General features: G+C 38.6%; 5 protein-coding genes and 1 pseudogene across 7 annotated transcripts; 4 read left to right on the forward strand and 2 right to left on the reverse strand.

Moving 5' to 3' along the window:
- Positions 1 to 414: 414 nt before the first annotated feature.
- On the forward strand, positions 415 to 2,224 carry LOC9312627 (annotated as a pseudogene).
- Positions 2,225 to 2,325: 101 nt separating this feature from the next.
- LOC9312628 lies at positions 2,326 to 3,270 on the reverse strand. Its single transcript, XM_002878290.2, has 3 exons — positions 2,775 to 3,270; positions 2,604 to 2,685; positions 2,326 to 2,531 (listed from the first exon to the last, which is right to left on the reverse strand). The coding sequence occupies exons 1-3, from the start codon at positions 3,015 to 3,017 to the stop codon at positions 2,506 to 2,508; spliced, it is 351 nt and encodes a 116-aa protein (XP_002878336.1). The 5' UTR covers positions 3,018 to 3,270; the 3' UTR covers positions 2,326 to 2,505.
- A 1,468-nt stretch (positions 3,271 to 4,738) lies between these two features.
- LOC9314405 (ethylene-responsive transcription factor ERF035) lies at positions 4,739 to 5,933 on the forward strand. Its single transcript, XM_002876514.2, has one exon. The coding sequence runs from the start codon at positions 4,951 to 4,953 to the stop codon at positions 5,743 to 5,745; it is 795 nt and encodes a 264-aa protein (XP_002876560.1). The 5' UTR covers positions 4,739 to 4,950; the 3' UTR covers positions 5,746 to 5,933.
- A 2,606-nt stretch (positions 5,934 to 8,539) lies between these two features.
- LOC9312629 (exosome complex component RRP45B) lies at positions 8,540 to 11,293 on the forward strand. Of its 3 annotated transcripts, none has more exons than XM_021026582.1 (10): positions 8,540 to 8,787; positions 8,890 to 9,059; positions 9,282 to 9,491; positions 9,590 to 9,685; positions 9,775 to 9,889; positions 9,994 to 10,074; positions 10,163 to 10,351; positions 10,442 to 10,680; positions 10,785 to 10,843; positions 10,931 to 11,293. In XM_021026582.1, the coding sequence occupies exons 2-10, from the start codon at positions 8,923 to 8,925 to the stop codon at positions 11,119 to 11,121; spliced, it is 1,317 nt and encodes a 438-aa protein (XP_020882241.1). In that variant the 5' UTR covers positions 8,540 to 8,787; positions 8,890 to 8,922; the 3' UTR covers positions 11,122 to 11,293. The 3 variants fall into 3 exon arrangements, with proteins under 3 accessions (XP_020882241.1, XP_020882240.1, XP_020882239.1); XM_021026581.1 differs by having other exon boundaries at positions 8,910 to 9,059; XM_021026580.1 differs by having other exon boundaries at positions 8,542 to 8,787; positions 8,919 to 9,059.
- A 362-nt stretch (positions 11,294 to 11,655) lies between these two features.
- LOC9312630 (pentatricopeptide repeat-containing protein At3g60960, mitochondrial) lies at positions 11,656 to 12,504 on the forward strand. The gene has a single exon (XM_021026255.1). The coding sequence runs from the start codon at positions 11,656 to 11,658 to the stop codon at positions 12,502 to 12,504; it is 849 nt and encodes a 282-aa protein (XP_020881914.1).
- A 5,758-nt stretch (positions 12,505 to 18,262) lies between these two features.
- Positions 18,263 to 20,505, reverse strand: LOC9314406. The gene is made up of 8 exons (XM_021026583.1): positions 20,438 to 20,505; positions 20,247 to 20,333; positions 20,060 to 20,160; positions 19,884 to 19,950; positions 19,718 to 19,756; positions 19,564 to 19,624; positions 18,644 to 19,475; positions 18,263 to 18,543 (listed from the first exon to the last, which is right to left on the reverse strand). The coding sequence occupies exons 3-8, from the start codon at positions 20,155 to 20,157 to the stop codon at positions 18,498 to 18,500; spliced, it is 1,143 nt and encodes a 380-aa protein (XP_020882242.1). The 5' UTR covers positions 20,158 to 20,160; positions 20,247 to 20,333; positions 20,438 to 20,505; the 3' UTR covers positions 18,263 to 18,497.
- Between the last annotated feature and the right edge of the window lie 53 nt (positions 20,506 to 20,558).

The raw sequence follows: 20,558 nt of genomic DNA on the forward strand, positions 1-20,558 counted from the left end.
CTAGAATCGGACAAAACAGCTGTAATTTTGAAACGTTAGACCTCTAATCTAGCTAGTACACTACTACTAAATATAAGACATCATTTCCTTGATTTTGTTGTGTATACAGAGAAGGCTCGTCCATCAGATCAGAGGACCCCTTATTTTTCTTTGGTCGTTACAAATAATATTCAATCCACGTCATACATAATTTAATGATTTCCTACTTATTACGGATACGGGATCTTCCAAAAATCTTGAACGCCCTATCAGGTTCAGGCACATACCAAATTTTGCGTCAATACCTAACGTGGAAAACGTGGATTTTTAGAAATCAATTACTATAGGACAGCTGGCCAGACAAAGTTCCGACAAACTCGGTGATAATTAGGATACTGACTTTTCTGATCTAACAATCATTTGAAATACATCTTTCACTAGGATAATTATTTGAAACTCGGTGATAAATAGGATACTAGCAAGCCCGTGAGAGTGTCAAGTTAAATGAATAAGATTCTTATTCATCTTTCACTAAGAGGGATATTCATCTTCTACCTCCTCTTTCTTCTCCAATGGCTTTCTTAAAACTTCCTCTTTTGAGAGAGCCTTTAGGTTCTGAAGACAAGATTGGATGCGACGACCCGGAAATAATTGACGGAATGTTGGATCTTGAATTGGGCACGACCCAGAAGTTGAACAAACAGGCTCCTGGGATGTGGCTCTTTCCGAAAAATCAGAAGCATTGTTGCATCTATAGAGTGCCTAACAGTATACGTAGAGTAAAACCAGAAGCATATACTCCTCAATTACTGATTCTTGGTCCTCTCCACCATTCTTCAAAATCTCAAGCTCTCAAGTCTCTTGGAGATATTACAGACACAAAGTCAATGGGCTACTTAAACATGGAGGAGCATAAGAAGATTTACCTTGCCGAATTCGCACGAAGAGTTGAAGGGGAAAAGACCATCGATGGATTCAGAAGAATAATCGAAGAAGATGAAGAGATGATCAGGGCAAGCTACTCAGAATCAACGGCCTGGATTGAATCTGCAATATTTGTGGACATGATCCTACATGACTCTGTTTTTGTACTAGAGTTTATTTTGAGGAGTTCCTACGAAGGTTGGGAGAAGACAGGGGGATCCTCTCATGGACGAGCCTTGTCTTGAAAACACAGTCAAAGAAGATCTCATCTTGCTCGAGAACCAACTTCCTTACTTCATTCTCGAGAAACTCTTCGATCCAATAGTCCCTACACTCACCCCTCACCAAACATTCCGTGAATTAGTCATCACACACTTTGATTGTCAAGGTAAAATCGGAGACAACTCAAAGTTCAGACATTTCACTGATCTGGTTAGGCTTGTCCGTGTGGAGACACTACCACGGCTTGCTCGAGGGAAATACAATCCCATTGAACATATGTATAACGCGGATAAGCTAGATAGGGGAGGAGTCGAATTTGAGGCGGTAGATGAAGAGTTCTCGCTGTCCGTTAGATTCGAGAAGGGTTGTTTAAAGATGCATTGTCTTAGGGTTGATGACGAAGTAGAGATGAAACTCAGAAACGTAATGGCTCTTGAGCAATGTCATTACCCTTTCAACGCCCATGTATGTAACTATGTTATCTTCTTGGATTACCTCATTGACACTCATAAAGATGTTGACTTGCTTGTCGAGAAAGGTAACCCTTTTATCCTTTTATCCTTTATATATGTGTGTGCCTGTGTATTGATTTGTGGATGGTGGTGGTTTTGGTTTTGTAAGGGATAATAAAGAATTGGATCGGGCAACACGGTTTGGTGGCAGAGATGGTGAACAAGCTCTGTTTGGGCATCCTGGAGGTTGGTTCTTACTATTCTGACATAGCAGTTGAAGTCAACAGGCACTATTCAAATCCAGTTAATAGATCTTGCGCCGTACTCAAACGAGTGTACTTCGGTGACATGTGGACAGGGACGGCCTCTGTCACCGCAACACTTCTATTGTTGATGACTCTCACCCAGACGGTGACTTCAATCATTCAGGTTTTGCAGAAGTGAGAATGTTTTCTTGAGGACGTAGCTGCATTTCTCTCCATATCGTTTCTGGTTTAGAACTTAATCGTTCTTCAAATGATGTAGTAGGTAGTACTTGTAAATAGTCTTTGCAGATTAAAAACTAGTCTAATGTCTTGTAAGATAACCCAAAATCAAATTTTGATTAAAAATAACTATGATTTGTGAAGTTGTAGATTGAATTCTGATATGCAGAAGCTCTTTCCACATTAGACTTGTTTGTTGTATATATATGGTTTTATGGTAAATTTATTGTTCTCTGTAGAGATATTTTGAAAAGAGACAGAGGTTTACTGTTTTAAGGACTTTGATTTGAAAAAGGAAACTAAGACAGAGCACATAATCAATTAAACCCAAAAACCTTATGAAGTTTCAGACAAAGACCACCTAAATTTTGGTCGGTCTATCTATATAATTCCATGATCGTCTCATAGTGAAATCCAACGATAGAGCTTCAAGCACGATCTGTTCATGATAAATCATCCGTCTCTCTCTCTGCAAAAACAAAACAAAACCCTGTAAATTCTGTAAGAGATTGAATTGACCCCTAATTTTTTTTTGACGTACCAGTGATTTGCTTATCCGGTATTTGAGGAGTAACCCCCAAATTGGTTCTAATGTTGGCTCCAAGATCAATCGCATCTTGAACCTGATTCAATTTGGATCCGATCAATCTCTCTCTCTCTCTCTCACACACACACAATATAGAGATCAATGATTTCAATACAAGAATCTGACCGTGTGGATCCCTGTGGCGCGGACTATTGCGACGGAGCTGGTGGCTAACGAGCCGACGAAGAGTGATGCGACACCGAAGGCTTTGAGCGGCATTAAACGAACGTCGCCGGCGTAACCTCTCCTAATCAATCGCACTCCCCACATGATTTGGGCTCCACTTCCCAATGCCCACCACCAGTGATCTGATCCATCCAACAAACTGCTCTCTCCGGCACCGGTTCCGGCCTCGTTCCGTTCCTCCATTTTCGCCGTCTTTTCCCCGAGATGGTGGAATGGGTCAAATTTCCGATAGATAGCGAGATTCCTTTTTCGTTCACTATCGTTGCAGGTTTAATGGGCTTTGTTTTGGGCTTATGGCAGCCCATATGACAGGAATTTTGTTAAATTCAAGGCAAGGTGTTTTTAATTTTTATGTTAGTATTCTATTTCTCTAAACTCTTCTTACCGTTGCGCTTGCGCACATATAAAAAACATTGCTAGGTTAGAGACATCGCATTTGGGTAACGGTGTCACGAGTCACTTGCATTAATATAACATTAAACATTAGGTCGGGGCGTCGGGCCATGGAAAGATTTGGTATGGCCCAGAAAAATGCTTCATTCAACCATTACGGTCATGATTGTTTTTTTTTTTTTATAACCGTGAGATCCCAAAGACTTCCTAGGCCCAAAGACTAATCCACGAGGTCTTGTATCCGGGTACGCTTTATCCCATCGTTAAGGGAGCGGCTAGGTGGCCAACCCGAATCATGTTCAATGCACATCCTTATTGGCTATTGCTAATCTCTTGTCTTGGTTTCACTAATTAGTTTAATTACATTACAGTAATCCCTAACGTTGTAACACAATTACACAACCATTTTTTGTTCATCACAGATGTGGTTTTGCATTACAGCTGAATGAACAAATTAGCATATAAGTATGTTCCATGTAGAAAATTTACTTGTCCAGCTTATGTTAACAGTGTATTTATTTCTTCTGTCTATGTATAAAAAGTAACTAAGTTAACAATTCGGCTTTGCTAAAAAAAAAAAAAGAAAAAAAAAAGAGTAAAATTAACAATTCGGCTTTTAATCGCAATTCTTCTTGGTAATGACAATCGCGTTTTTCTTATTGTCTTCAATCGACAATCATAATCTTACTTTTCTTCAAAATGAATATTCACCATTGTTATCATCAATAGAGTTGACAATAATTGACAGTATTCAAGGTTTGTCAACAACAACAAAAAAGGCAAGATAAATGTGTATAAATGTGTTAATAATGGAGTACACTTCCAACCAAAATAGAAAATAGAAATAACAATGATAATGGAGTATGTACACTGTTCAATGATTTTGTAGGCAAAAGTTGGTTGATTTTAGTAATTCAAATTTCATCATTAATCAAATAAAAGTGCTTCTTAGTTATAATGGCGCCGAATCGAATAAAACATTCATTAAAAAAAAAAAAAACTTAATATAGATTTAATTAAAATATTCACTGTAATACATTGTTCTCAGTCAGTCAAAATTTACATATAGGACTAGCTATAGATCCAAGAGCGACGGGACCGCTTGATAACGTGATTCGCGTGGTTAAACAAAAATTACTGAGTTAGTACATTGTGTATTCTTATGTCCAAGTTAATTAGGAATTAGTACATTTGTCCATTGATTATAAAGTAAAGTGGGCCGACACAAAACTTTTATGTACTATAGAAATTTCTTTTTTTGCTACTTATTGATAATTATGACGTCACGCAATCTCGAGCAGAGTTGATGGATTATGAAGGTGCCAAGGTGGCGTACATATATAACAAGAGATGGTAAAACAAAAAAACAAAAAAAAAAAGAGATGGTCAAATAGCATTCTATTTCAAGGAATGCCATCTAAATTGTTATTCGATTTTTTATTTCTTTTCTCCTTTTTCTTTTTTGCGTATATAATTAAGAATATTATTTTACTAATATAAAATATAGAAACACGTTATTTTCATTTAATTTCACATGGGGGTAAGTTACACTCGATTGACAACGGACCTACTATGTATAACGAAATTATTATAGTCATTTTTTCTTTCTATATAGTATTACTCTCTAATGGTTCCTTTCTCTTTAGAACAAAATAATTTGCAAGAATATTTATAGCAGCCCACTTCAGACCGCAGCCTATAGCTTTAGCACTCTCTCTCTAAAATGGGAAAACAAATCAACATAGAGAGTAGTGCTACTCATCATCAAGACAATAATGTTTCCGTTATAACAGCCTCGACCGTCGCCGCCACGATTTCCTCCTCCGTGGTAACGTCTTCGTCAGAGTCTTGGTCTACATCCAAAAGGTCGTTAGTGCAAGACAATGGCGTCGGAGGAAAACGGCGGAAGATCAGCAACGTCAGCGATGATAATAAGAATCCGACGTCGTATAGAGGAGTGAGGATGAGGAGTTGGGGGAAATGGGTGTCGGAGATTAGAGAGCCGAGGAAGAAATCAAGAATATGGCTTGGCACTTATCCAACGGCTGAGATGGCAGCTCGTGCTCATGATGTGGCGGCTTTAGCTATTAAAGGCAACTCCGGTTATCTCAATTTCCCTGAATTATCCGGTTTGCTTCCTCGTCCGGTTAGCTGCTCTCCTAAGGATATACAAGCTGCAGCTACCAAAGCCGCCGAAGCAACCACGTGGCAAAAACCGATTATCAATGAGAAATTAGCCGAACCGGAAGGTGATGAGCTAAGCCACTCTGAATTGTTGTCTACGGCTCAGTCTTCGACTTCGAGTTGTTTCGTGTTTTCTTCGGACACGTCGGAGACTTCTAGTACGGACAAGGAAAGCAACGAAGAGAAGGTGTTTGATTTACCGGACCTTTTCACGGACGGGCTGATGAACCAAAACGACGCGTTTTGCTTATGCAACGGCACTTTTACGTGGCAGCTTTACGGAGAGGATGTGGGATTAAGGTTTGAAGAGCCGTTTAACTGGCAAAATGACTAAACCACCCTCCACTTGCTTACTAACATAAGTATAGTTTTCTTATTAAAGAACATATATATAGTTCCAGTATGGTATTAACTAAACTTTTATATCCCTTTTTTTCTTTTCTGGTTTTCTACATTTCTTACTTTGTGAAAACATTGAGCTTCTTGTTTTGAATATTTACTGTGTTTCAAAATTGAAGTAAATGCAAGTAATAATAAGTGGAAAGTGACTAAAAAGTGGCAGTGGCAAAAACGTAATTCAAATGCAACGTACACAGAAAAATAGGCAACGTTTGTTGACAGTGACACTGTCTCGCACTTTTAAGCTGTTTTTGTATTCTCGTTGGCCCCTAGACGAATTTTGACTCGAAGAGACAAAGCCGCCACTTACGCTCACACATGTATCAGTATCTGAAACCACTTGATCTCTATTTTGCTGTCTGCATTGTAAATTAGTCTATATTATCGACATCTGTATATACTCAAGTTTCATTATTAATATTAAAAGGTAAGCAATTTTAGTATCTTTAATCTTTGACTAGCAATCACTGTTTTCTAATTCTGACTAGGCAAATTTGATTATGATTTAATTATGTTACGGATACTAGATAAAGGAATATCCAATAACAAAATCATGTTATGTTAGTCAAACGGATATTGTTAGATAGGCACATTCAATCTAAAGATTATAACGATAAAAATCGATTAGATGACCTTGATCCCAATATGATTCTCTTTCAAACGGTTTATAAACTGCTTAATACATGGCCTGTCTAAAGTAATCGAAATGAGATTAGCGCAGGCACCATATATGTCATATTTAGCGTGTGCGTCATTGATGAGACGATGATTGCAAAATTGAAAGTGAAGGAGACAAGCTTTTGATTAAATTATCGCTTTATTATATTTGGGGTGGGAATATAACATGACTCACATGTTCATCATTGTCTCTTTCTTTTTCTTTTAAAGTTACAATAAGTTAATAACCTTTCACTTTCTTTATTTTCATTTGTCCATTTCTTTAATTTGCTTAAAAGGTGAAAGGATATATGCTATAACAATAGGAATGCTTTTGCCCAACATCTTACTTTGTCCACTGTGTGAGGCATAACACGACTGTTATGGATTCCCAACACACATTCATTGGATCCATTAAGCATAGTAGTAATAATAAAACTGGATATTTCGAATAAAATAACAAAATTTTAACTAATTGCAAAATCAAACTTTTAAATCTAGTAAAAATCACCATTATTTATCTTATTTTAATTTTTTTTAATACAAACCATTAACGAAACATCTAGAAGAAAAAAAAAAGTCTGTAATATAGATATCTAAATTACATAAACTAAATATCATTCGAAGTTTCATGGGTATATAACTTTGATTTGAGAACGGAATTTTGACTCCGGAACAGGACAAATCTTGGTGAAAATCTTTAAATAAAGCAATTATAGGCATACATGTATATTCTTATGGTAGACTTATGAGTTTTTTTTTTTTCGTTAAGTAGAGTTATGAATTATTGAGGCCACTGATTAAAAAAACATATAAAGATAGTGGATGTGGTAGTGAGCTCACTATCACATCAGTTTACGTACATGTATATTAAACATGCCGAGCAATTAGTGTGTACTTATTCTATATCCTCATGATGTTAGGATTTGAATTGAATGTGTGTGTGTGAGAGCGTCCATAGAAATTAAAAGAAAAACAGGAAGACATAAAGAGTCTTTTTTTTTTGTTCATTGGTTTAGTGGTGGCATGAGTATCTTTTTATAGTATTATTGTTATTTAAGTAATTAATAAATTTTTATCCTTTTTTATAATGGGTTCCTAATATACTTAATTAGCTCCCACACTTACCTAATCTTTTGTATTCTTATCATTTTTTGGTTGTTATTGATACATTACAATATCCATATCCGTTTCCACACGAATATCTTTAGAGTTTGAACAACATTGTAAATTAAAGCTTACGAATTGCAAGGAGCTGAATTCTTCTTTTGACACCTTGCATTATGCACAGAACAGAAACTACTCCAAGTATAATTGTACTACATAATTAATTTATCAAAAAAATCATAATTAAAATAAAAGTAAATATATATTAATTATAACATGCGATCTTTATCTTTCGAATAAAGTGGGCAAAAACAAAAGAACAAAAAGAAAGAAAAATAAGCAAGCAGAAAGAAGAATAATGAAAGCAACAGCAGCAAAAGAAAATAATGTAGATTCATATTGTTCACTCTTAGTTAACATATTTTCTCACATCTCAATCAAAAATAAATTAAGCAAAAAAATGAAAATTGGAGAGCATGTGGGGAAAGCTGAAATTGTTATACTAAGCGAAACGCACAATTTAAAACCAATTGGGGATAATGAAAGAAAACCTTAACTAATTACATTCTAATAATAATAATCAATAAGTTAAGAGAGAGTTAATTATAATTTGACTTCGGCTACAGTCCATGTTGCTTGTTGAATATTCTTAGTCTACAATACATTTATCCGTAAGCAAACATTTGTGAGTCGAAGTTAATCTTTCCAAATTCAAACAAGAGCTGAAACAACCATTGATGAGATAATAAAAAGTGAAAAATCATTGTCGTTTTCTTTGAAGGTTATAACTTATAAATTAGCCCAAAAAACATAAAAATAGAAATAATAATAAAATGTCGGTAAGCCCGTGGGCTTTTTTATATCCATTATTTTGCACTGGAAATAGACGTTTTTGTTATAAACACTAAAACGACGTCGCTGATCAAAACGACGCCGGTCTTTGTTGGATCTGGAACGACGTCGTTCTAGTTATATTTCTCACCGTCTCGAATTTTTCACAAGTGGTTTTACCTGTTTCCTTCCAATACCAAGCTTACTCTGAATCGCCGCCGTGTTACATGTACTGTTGTTAAGGCCGAGAGATAGATAAAAAAAAATATTTGTCCGATTTCGCCGCCGCTCCCTATAATCTTTGTAGCTTCTTCTTATTTAGCCGGAGGTGAAAAGAAAGAAGAAAGTCCAAGTGTCTCTTGTCATCTCTTTGCTCCAATAGGTGCGTTTTTGGTTTAATTTACCGTGTTGATTCTAAGCCTAAGAGAAGGTTTCTAAGATTAGAGTGTTTAATTTGCTGTTTTTGCAAACGGGTTGCCCAAAGTTTTGATTTTTAGTTACTAGTCATAGCAGAATAATGGAGGGGAGATTGGCTAATATGTGGAGGTTGACTGTTAACGAAAGTAAATTCGTGGAAACTGCGTTGCAATCTGAGCTCAGAGTCGATGGTCGTGGCCTTTATGATTACCGCAAGCTTACTATTAAGTTTGGAAAGTAAGTGCTCACATTCCTTTTACTTACACGTTGTCTTCTGCTTCTTGATACCGTTTCCGCACTTAGTAGGATTTGTTGATTGCTGAGTTTTGTGATAACTTTGAATGTAGATAGCTTTGTTGATTCTATTACCTCTGTTAGAACGAATACTAGCATGCTTTTCTTTTAGTGTTTGTAATATTTGTAACTAAAGGCAGATTTTAATCTCGTTTGAGTTAACAGAGAATATGGTAGCTCGGAAGTTCAACTTGGTCAGACTCATGTAATGGGTTTTGTGACTGCTCAGATGGTACAACCTTACAAAGACAGACCTAATGAAGGTTCTCTATCTATCTTCACGGAGTTTTCTCCAATGGCTGATCCGTCTTTTGAGCCTGGTCGTCCTGGCGAATCTGCTGTGGAGTTGGGACGCATTATCGATCGTGGTCTAAGGTAAATGCCTCTTTTGGATCATCTGTGTTGATGCTGCAAAAAAAATGCTGGCTGGTCTGGTTGGAGTAATGCTAAGTTTCTCTTTGTGTTGGTTGCAGAGAAAGCCGTGCCGTAGATACCGAGTCACTCTGCATTCTAGCTGGAAAGATGGTTTGGTCTGTTCGCATTGATCTTCATATCTTGGACAACGGAGGGTAGGTTTTGTTGGCTACTGTATATCTCCTTGAAGGTTCTGGTTTAAAATAATCTTTTATGCGATTTTTTATTACTCACTCTTGTATAGGAACTTGGTTGATGCTGCAAATATTGCTGCTTTAGCAGCTCTCATGACGTTTAGGAGACCCGACTGCACTGTAGGAGGAGAGAACGGTCAAGAAGTGATCATACATCCACCAGAGGTTAGTCATATGTTTTCGGTTTAGAGAAACTTGTAAGAATTTGTTAAGTAAAGAAGACAGTTCTTAACTTCAACTGTTTGCTCTATCTTTACTTTCTTTTGCAGGAAAGGGAACCACTTCCATTGATAATACATCATCTCCCAATAGCCTTCACGTTTGGATTTTTTAATAAAGGCAACATTGTGGTAAAAACAGTTGTATTTTAGTGAGAATCTAGTTTGCTTTTACTTTTTCTTTTCTGAGATATAAAGTGTGATGTGTTGTTATATGCAGGTGATGGACCCAACTTATGTTGAAGAAGCAGTTATGTGTGGGAGAATGACTGTGACAGTTAATGCCAATGGCGATATATGCGCAATCCAAAAACCGGGGGAAGAAGGCGTGAACCAGAGTGTAATTCTTCATTGCCTGCGTCTTGCTTCTTCAAGAGCTGCTGCAACAACAAAGATCATTAGAGAAGAAGTAAGGTTTCTAAAATCCAAAGCATATTTCTTTTGAATCCAAAAATATTCAACAACTCACAGTTTGTTGTGCTTTGTTATTATGGTGTAGGTTGAAGCATATAACCGTGAGAGAAGCTTACAGAAGGTAAAGCGACATCCCACTTTGGCTAAATCTGAAGTTTCTGGACCTACTGTAGCTGTGAAGGAGGAATATAGGAAGTCCTCAGATCAGGAAAAAGCTGCAGAGATATCTCGGGAACATGTTGAAAGACTAAAGCTCTCTCCAGAGGAACTAAGAAGCAGTAAGGAACAAGAAGCTACCAATTTTAAAGGCGGTCCCTCAAATTGGTAAAGTCTTCAATGTTTCATTCTCTGGTTTGTGAAGGAACCTCCATGGCTCCTTGTGGTTCTTTTTTTTTTTCTCAAAATCTCTGTTGTGGAACAATTTTCAGGGACCCTTACTCAGAAGCTATGGATGTTGATTCACTGAAAGTTTCTCTTGCTTCAGAAGGTAAAGTATTGTTTTTTGCTTCTCACTCCCAATCTCGTGTCTCTTCGAGTAATGCTAAACTGATACTGTTCTGTTTTGTTTAATCAGGGGATTCCATTACTAAGTCATCGAGCAAGAAGAAAACGAATGGCTCTGGAAATGCGCAGAAGGATGGTGGTGAGATTTCAGTTGAGGAAGTAACCGGAGATTTAGGGAAGAAGGATACAAAACACAAGGATGGAGAGATGACACTGAAAGATGCTGTCAAACCTAAAAAGAAGCGGAAAAACAAAACCTGAGTTAAAGCATTTTCCCGATCACTCTTTTACTTTCTTCTTCCCTTGAAACTCAAGACTAGAGACGGTTTTAGGTCAATTGTATCTGAAAAGTCAAGAGTTTTGTTTCATAAGATGAGAGGACCATGATAACCCAGTAGATGAGATTTCAAGAGACTATATTAAAGTGACCATATTCTTGGGCCCATAAAGTAGAAAAATAGCTTCTTCTTCACTACTAAAATTACATGTGAACCGGTTCGGTTAAAGACCTAGCCACGAAATAAGGTGAGTGAAATGAAAGAAAATGGAGAAAAAAGCCGTTCGAAGGCAAGGACTCAAATCCGGTCACCAAATTTTGTCATTAGATTTTTTGATCAGAGTAAGTAAATTTTCCAATTTTGGTAAAATTAAAGATGGGCCTGCTAGAGGAGGAAGCAGGGCCTTATTAAGGCAGTAATTAAATGGTATCGTACTTGCACTGGTGGAAAAAGTAAATGGTAAAAAACCTGACTAACATTTATCTCAGGTGTTTTGTTTTAACTTGTAGTCTAGGTCATGTCTCTCCTCCGCCTCCGCGTCCGCTCCGCTCTCTCTCTGTCTTCTCCGATCTACCAGCTCCGCCGCCAAGTTTCATCTCTCCCCCTCCAAAACCATACTACTCCTAGCTCCGCCGCCACCTTCCCCTTCGCCATTCCGAGAGACCCTTCCTCACCTCCCCTGACGCTACCCACTGATCTCATATCCAAGTTCGATTACACCGCCTCCCATGTTTTGGCCAAAGTTGAGGCCTTGACCAATCTATCCAACCTCGACGCAGCCGCTGAATACGCGCGTCTCGCTGTCTTGTCCGTTCCCAAAAGCACTAAAAACCTGAAAACCAAAACCCAAATCGCCGAGACTTGCCGTCTTATCATCGGCGCAATGTGCAGGAAGAAACGATATGAGGAGGCATACGAGCTATTCCATTACTTCTTCAACGTTAACAATGTAGAACCAGACTGCGATTGCTGCAGTGACGTCGTCTTTGCTCTTAGCAGTCAAGGTCGTCTGGACGAGGCTATTCGATTTTACCGCCGCACAATCCGTTACGCTCATTTTATTCCAGATTACTACCCTTTGATGAACGCGTTGATTGATGCCGGAAGAGTCGACGAAGCTTACAGTCTCTTCTTTGGCGGGTCCACGTACCCTGTTTTTATTCGCGGTTTTTTGGCTCATGGGAACATGGACAAGGCAAATGAACTTTTCCAAGATCTGAAGCAGCATCGTGATGAGAGTTATTCAGACCATGATTTTGAGATGTCGCAAGTGGCATACATGGAGCACTGTTTTAAGCAAGGGAAAGATGAGGAAGCCATGGAATGGTACCGTTCTGTATTACTGTTTGAAGCAAGACAAGGATGATGAGCAAGGCACGGTAGCTAAGTGGAAACCCAAAATTGGGCATAAGCCTGCGGACACTGTTAACACAGTCTTGGAAGTTTTGCTCAAGTACGGTAAGAAGACGGAAGCTTGGTCGCTCTTCGAAAAGCTGTGTGGAATAGCGACATAGAAAAAAATGAAGCATACGAGTTGTCGGATCGAGAGACTCGTTGTATAATGATCCGCGAGTGTTTCAAAACGGGGGAGATTAGCAAAGCCATGGAGCTTGCCCGGAAGGCTGGGTGTTACACGACCCTAGTCGATAGATTGGTGATGTCTGAGGATGTATGACAGGGGATGATGTCTGAGGCAGAGGAGATGTTCAACGAAATCTTCTCATCCTCCGATAGAAGTCCCAGGTATTTTGATATATGGATACATCGAATGATGGTAGATGGTTTTGCTAAAGCAGGGAGATTCGATGATGCTCACCGATTTGTTAACAAGATTGCCGATATTTCTCTGGGTCACGTTTCAGGACGCGTTCACTGCTCATCAATAACTGGCCGAGATTTCCTTATCTAAGATACATTTATGTGTTTGATCTAAAAAAAGAGACATTTATGTATCATATTATTACTATCTACGTTGGAGACAGATTTGTACTTTATGAACTAATTGTTACATTTTTATAAGATTGAGGTATATGTGTGTGTACTGAGCGTTGCGATGACCAAATAAACAAACCAAGTCAAATCTCTAATAGTTAAAACATTTTATAACATTTGAAAGAAAAACACGAACGTTTTGATAATAAATGATAGTGGTAATGAATTCTACACAGGCCGAGTATCAAAGCCTTACCATAAGCATATCAGCAATATAAGAGGCAAGAGAAAGTGGCAACGCACTTTAGATTTGCTTCCACTGCTCGGTCCAACACTCGGAAGGCATCGTCAAATCTTGCAGCCTTACAATAAGCATCGATCATTGTTCGATACGAAGGAATGTTAGGGATTAGGTATTGCTTAGAGGACATCTCAGCAAAGTAAGTCTCTGCTTCTGGCAACATGCCCTGCTCACAGAATCTTGCGAGTATGTTGCCGTAACATAGTTGTGACTCATCATCCTCAACAGTCTTTACCTTGTCAAAGGTCTTGATTGCTTCACTAATCTTTCCCAACTTGAAACACTCGTTCACCATTATATTACAAGTCTCCGAATCGAAACCCGATGGCTGAGCATTGCGTCTCTCCAGCATTTGGTTGAACAATGTCCAAGCTTCGGTTTTCTTGCCGTACTTAAGGAAAAGTTGCAAAAGGGTATTGCCCGTTTTTGCGTTCATTCTGAAATTTTTGGGCGCCAGAGTCCTGTAACACTCAATAGCTTCCTTATCATTTCCTTGCTCAAACCAAAACTCCATGATTGTGGCTTTCACGACCGCAATCTCATTGTAATCCCCACTCACTGAACATTTCTAGTCACACGGGAAGAAAGGTTCAATGGCAAGGCCATACGCCCCTTTGGCTCCTCGCGGAGTATAGCTCACATCCAAATATCATATCTGATTGGGGAACAGGGCAACACCCATGAAGCTCCGACGGAAAGGGCCTACATCCGTTGATGCACTTCGTTGACTAGTGAAGGGTTTTTCCTTGGGGCCCACGTTTCCACTGGGGTCGCTCATCTTACTCTAGGGTAGCACTCTCTAACGAAAGAAAGAGTGGTTGTGCTTCACTACTAGCCAAGTCCATGCAGATGGGGATAAGGGGGTTCAAGGAAAGAAAAAACCAAGTCGAAAACTTGAGCATCCCCCGAGGAGACAAGTTTCCGCTTTAGCACATCAAAAATTCTCTTGGCACTAGTGAAATCACCGTCGTCTTTCAAGTGGCCGCGAATCAGATGGTTAAGAACAGAGGAACCCACATCTTCTTCCTTCTTCATCAATCTCCTGACGAAATTCAGAGCGCTTTAAAGCTTGTCCGCATCAACCAACCCTTTGGCCAAAAGCTGGTATGTGTCCTCGTTTGGACGGAGGAAAGGAACGTTTTCCAATAAGTGACCGTACAGGGCAAATGCTTCCTGGAGTCGATTTTGCTCACAAAGGGCTCCGATGATATGATTGCAGAAAGAGATGTTGGGTTTGAGGTTGTAGTCGTTGAAGAAGTAATGGAAGAGATTTAATGCGTCGTTGTAGCGCTTGGCTTTGCACATTGCACCGATTATGGCCTCGCAGATCTCTGTGGTGACGTTTTGACGGCGTTTTGTGAAGATGGCGTAACTCGAGAGCTCTGCCGCGTCGTTGAGGTTTAACATCTTGATCATGAGCTTAACTCTGGTGTTTAGATGGGTGGCGCACCATTCCATTTTAGCCCTCGTCGGAGGCGTCAGGGGTGGTTACGACGGATCTCTCGGGAGATGGAAAGGGACGGCGGTGGCTGAGATGGGAGAAGGATGGGGAGAGAGGAGACTTGGCGGCGGAGCTGGTAGATCGGAGAGGAGAAAGAGAGGGCGGAGCGGAGGTGGAGGCGGAGGCTGAGGAGAGACATTATGACCACCTAAGACCACAAGCAGTGGTACACTCTTTACCCGAGAGTGTGAGTAATTTTAAAACAAAAAATATTGCAAATGTTGGAAAAGTTACACAGTTCGAGTGTGGGATAACACCCGAATGTGAGCCACGTGGGAGCATTTGGTTGGTAAGCTCTTCTTCTCTCATCTTCACACTCCCTATCTCTCTCTATCTCTCTATCTCTCTCTTCTCTCTCTTTTTTATTATATTAATATAAATTTATTAACATCTATCTCTACAAATACACCATTGCTGATGCCCTAAGAGCAACCCCAATAGAGGGATGGAAGAGAGTCCCTCATAATTTAAATAATATTAAGATTAATTAAAGTTGGAGAGAGAAAGAGATAAAAGAGAAAATGTTTCTTAACTAAGAAACGAACCTAACAAAAACTGGACAGATGTCATTTTACAACTGATTCATATATTAAAAATAATTAAAATATATTTTTACAATTAAAATATTAATATTTTCGTTTTTAAGGAACTCATTTTTCCTCTCTTGCGTTGGGGTTGCTCTTAGGGTTTCGAGAAAAAGTACGAAACTAAACTCTATTTTATTTTCTTTTTTCCCTGATCTATATCGAGTCTAACAAGGATAGAGAAGGTGAGATCCATGGATAATTTGGTACATTTGGAAAGTAAGGAATGAAAAAATCTTTGATAATGTGGATAAAGATCGATTAGAGGTCTTACGTTTAGCGGAGAAAGAGGCGAAATCGTGGCAGCTAGCTCAAACTGAGCTCCATACTGATAACCATGGTTTTTTAGATAATGAAAATCGAAACCGAGTGAGGGAAATTTCATTGGAGCCTAATTATTCAGGATATCGTTGTTTCATAGATGGATCATGGAAAGGAACCGATACTTTTTCAGGAACAAGATGGTATTGTACATCATCAAATGGAGAGATGCCAACCATGGGAGCTGCCAACATCCGTAGAAGTCTATCTCCTCTACATACAGAAGTTGAAGCTCTTCTTTGGGCGATGAAGTGTATGATTGGTGCTGACAACCAAGATGTAGCTTTCTTTACAGACTGTTCAGATTTGGTGAAGATGGTGTCTTCTCCAACCGAATGACCGACATTTACAGTGTATCTGGAGGACTTTCAGAGTGACATGGAAGAATTTTCAAGCTTTTCTTTATCTTTAATTCCTCGTAGCGCAAATGTAAAAGCGGATAAATTGGCTCGACAAGTTCGTACCGAACCGCTTCATATCACATATGTAAACAACATTCCCCAAAAATGGCTATTTTGAGCTTTAATTTAAGCGGTTGACAAAAAAAAAAAAAGGATGAAATCCACCGCGGTGTGTGTTCCATAAAGTACGATTCCATTGGCGAAAAAAAAAAGAAAAAAAAAGTACGATTACATTAGGTCTGCTTCCTTCTTCTGCAGGCCCATCTTGTAATTTACCCAAAATGGAACTTTGTTTATATAGAATGACGACATGTTGTAAACTTGTAACATTACTAATACACGAAAGATACGAAATGAAATGATCTCACATCTTAAAATGTTTTCATTTTTCTATTTTTTTGTCAACCCCATTTAAAAATATGTTATATTAGAAATATGATAGTCTTGTGTCGTGGTTTTGATTTTGATTTTTGATGTCAAAGAAAAAAAAAGCTTATTCTACCTGTAATCTCGAAGTGCAGTTTATGGGCCGAAATAAATGGGTCATGTTTCATCTCATTTCTCTTTTGGAAGAAACGGCGCCGTATAATGTCTTTTAGTTAAAGCTTTACTACTTTTACTTTGGCCAATTTGATTTTTAACCGCATCCTATCTACTTTCAGAACCGTTTCTGTCCGAGTCCCGCAAGACGAAAGAGGTGAGCAAGGGAGTGCGGCACTGCATTAGCCAGCTAGGTTTACTCCCAAAAACCCGACTTCTTCGGGACCAATACTCTGATTGGTTTGGTTTGCTCTGACCTGCTCGTACAATTAGGACACAGTTTAGATTTGGCCAAAGTTGGATAAATGCAAACTGACCAGACCCTCTATCAAGCTAGAACACATAGCGACTCTGTATCTACCACATAGCTTTGTCTGCAACCACCAACACAAGGACCATCGCCCCAACCAGAACACCGAAGATTTTTGTTATGCAAACATCAAAACAGATCATCCAAAAGAGAGTTTACCTTAGACTACGGTATATAATGCAGCCCAACTCCACAGAAGATTCTCAAACAACGGATCAGCCATCAGAGCAATTTAAAGATAGAGAGGGACACTTCTTTAGGTTGTACCGACTGAGTAGTCCCAAAACCCACCACATGAGTCTGATCCTGTCAATTCACACAAGATTAGTAGCTCTTTAGCTCCAAAATATTGAGAAAAGTGCATCAACTAATAGTGAAAAAGGTGAAAATACATGCCAAAATTTCTCTGTCCCATTAAATTTCTATCCCAGTCAGACCAGTTACACCCTTCCTCTGCGTATTCTCTGATATATGCTTTGAAACAAGAAAATATTTAAGAAGAAATAAAAGTCAAGTTGGTTGACTAGGTCAATATCAGTAGTTTTGTTCTTAAACTTCCCTTCCATTTAGATCCAGCAATTTCTATGGTCATTAATTATCCAATTAAGTTGCTCTCCAGAAATTAATAAGACTGAGAAATCAGAAGCCTAGAAACCATTTAAGCAGTTCAAAACACACCACCAGCATACCTAATTGTTAGGGTAAGTGAGGGAGGAAAAACAAAAGGCCTGCATCATAATGAAGAAAAGTGGAGATCTAGCATTTAGACTGGTCCATTACCCACAGTTTTTCCAGTAAACTAACACATCTCCCATGGCGATGCCATTAAGAAACACCACCCATGCCTGAATACATATGCATATAAAACCCAAATACAACTACCATGATAGACCCTCCCCTTCCCGTCTAATCTTCATGTAAGACTCACTTCAACAGTAACATCACAGGGCCTATCTAGTTAACCAAAAAGCAAAACATCAAAAGGTATAATAGATTTTCTTTTACCTACATTGGTACGACCACAGCTTTCCCTGTCTCCTCTAATGATAAGCCTCACCTAAAACACAAGCAACCTGAGTAAGACAAGCAAAAGCACCAAAGTGGTGCAATACAAATTACCCTCATCATCAGAAACCGATAAAGAGAATGGAACAGGAGCTTTCCATGTCTTATCTAATGAGAAGATCACCTAAAACACAGACAATCAAAGTAAAGACAAGCAGAAGCAATAAAGTGATGCTGTGCAAAATATCCTCATCATCATAAATCCGATTCATCCCAATTGTTATAAAGTTTCTGCAACATAAATCCCTGATGACAGATAGACAAATTGATGTCAAAATATTGCTATGGGAACTAAATCACGTCCATCAGAACCCCAACAAAACGTAATTTTCCATCTAAAAATTAAACATTCTGCAGTTTCTTCCACCCAAAAGAGCTTCTTCCCCAGCTATTTCATGCAGTTTCTAACAGTCTGGAACTTCTTCATCTGTCTCTCTCCCACAGACAAACCTACAACAAGAAAATTCTTGTCAAATAAACACATGACACTTTCAGGTTTCATATTTTTCAATTCATGAAACAGAATAAGCTGTTGTACATAGAAATCAACCTGTATTCTGGTCCAGATAAAACATTTGACCCGAGTACGATTTTCGCTTCTTTAAGCCTACTTCGAAGAGACTCGTTAATTGTGTAGTGGATTCCTTGTTCTTCCAACTCAGCCACAAAAATTTTACATTGCGCCACGTTCTTCTTGAGCTTCTTTTCTATCTTCACTGGATCCTTCTCTTTTGGAACTGTGTGATCTTTAGTAGCTGTGTAGGCGTGCAGGAAAGAGGTAATTATTTTTTCATCTAAATGTAGCTTTTCTTCCTTCATCTTCTTGTGTGCTTCATCTATCAACCCACCTCCTAATATCATGTCGACCAATGCTACCTTGTGTCTCCTCTCAACAAGAACTTTATGAGTTTTCATATACTCAATAATGTTCTCATTCGCTAATTCCAATCTCCTCTTAGCTGTCAAATCAACTAGCCGATATGCTCTAATCAAACCCCTGAATGAGACACTGGTAGGTGAACCTACATGAAGAAGCTTCCGGAAACACATAAGCGAATACACTGGGTATGTCCTAGCAAAGGCATGTATCAAGGTGTTGAGAAGTTTCCTGTTGAAATCATCGGTAAATTTCAAGACTTCTATCATGCCCTCAAGCTTCCGATTTTGGCAATAAGCAGAGATCAGATTGTGCCTCATTGCCATCTCCAGTCCTGTCTTTATGCTGACACAATGTAGAGACTCCGCCGTCCTAATGCAGCAGCTGCTCCCTCCGAGAACGAGACTGAACATTTTGTGGAAAGCTCCCACTTCGATCGGACGGAGGGACAGACCTCTTGCGCATGGAATGGAGTAGTCGACGGTCCCAACTGTAATTGTGTCACCTAGGAATAGAAAAAAACGGTTCAATTAGAAACTCAAGCAACAAACTTAAACAGATCTTCAAAATCTTCTAAGAAATTTTTGTTGTACCTGGCGCAAAATATACACCAGAGGTAGCCACAATATCTCCTGCAAGTGCACATTCAACTTCCTGATATTGAAGTACAAAAAGTGTATTTTATTCCACTCAAAGTAACACCCAAGTTACAAATGATCACTGTAATAATTTTCAAAAGTTGCTAACCTTTAGCCCATCCCAAGACACACGGAACAAGAGATTTATCTGCATAAGTACACAAAAATTATCCTGAGACAAAATACCTTATAAAGTGCAATGTGTTCATACGAGATTATCATATGTCAGTTTAACAAATAGGCCTCTGAATTAATCTAAATGGAAGATAGCTTACCTCAAACATTTCGTCTGTGGTGACATTTAGAATACGAGACCCTTTTTTTTCCAAACCCTCGAATAGCCTTCCATTCATCACAGATACAACAGAACTTGTCAACACTTGAAAATCCAAACTACAACAACTACTAAAGAAACTAGCTGCCACTTGTAAAACAATCGGAGAAATTCTACCTTATGTATGAAAACATTGGAGAATGTTGTTTTTCTAAACAGTCCTCGGATGAAAAAACTAATCCCACTAGCGATTCCTCTGGATTTCCACTCAGCATTACCTAAATCAAACTAATATTTAGAAACCAAAATTCTGCCACTCAAAATTACTTAAAACACACTAATGCTCAGAACCAAAATTCTTTACCTTCTTTTCATATTTGTCGTGATCAACCGCAGTAACGTTGACTTCAAGTGGGCAAGGGAGGTATTCTAAAATGCCATCCAAGAGAGACTGTACATCAAGAGTAAAAAAAAAAGAAAAGAAAAGAAAAAGGACTAAGCAAACAAATATGAAAATGAAAAGTTAGAGGAAAACTATTGTGAGCTAAGTGTTACCTTGCATTCCAATGCAACTCCTACAAAGGCAGGTACAAATTGTCTAGCTACTGTGGCCCTACGTATAGTTTCCTGCAAGCAAGTTAACAAAGTATAAATAAGTTATATTATTAAGAGCTGT

This window comes from Arabidopsis lyrata, assembly GCF_000004255.2.
Source record: "Arabidopsis lyrata subsp. lyrata unplaced genomic scaffold ARALYscaffold_5, whole genome shotgun sequence".
Lineage (NCBI taxonomy): Eukaryota > Viridiplantae > Streptophyta > Magnoliopsida > Brassicales > Brassicaceae > Arabidopsis > Arabidopsis lyrata.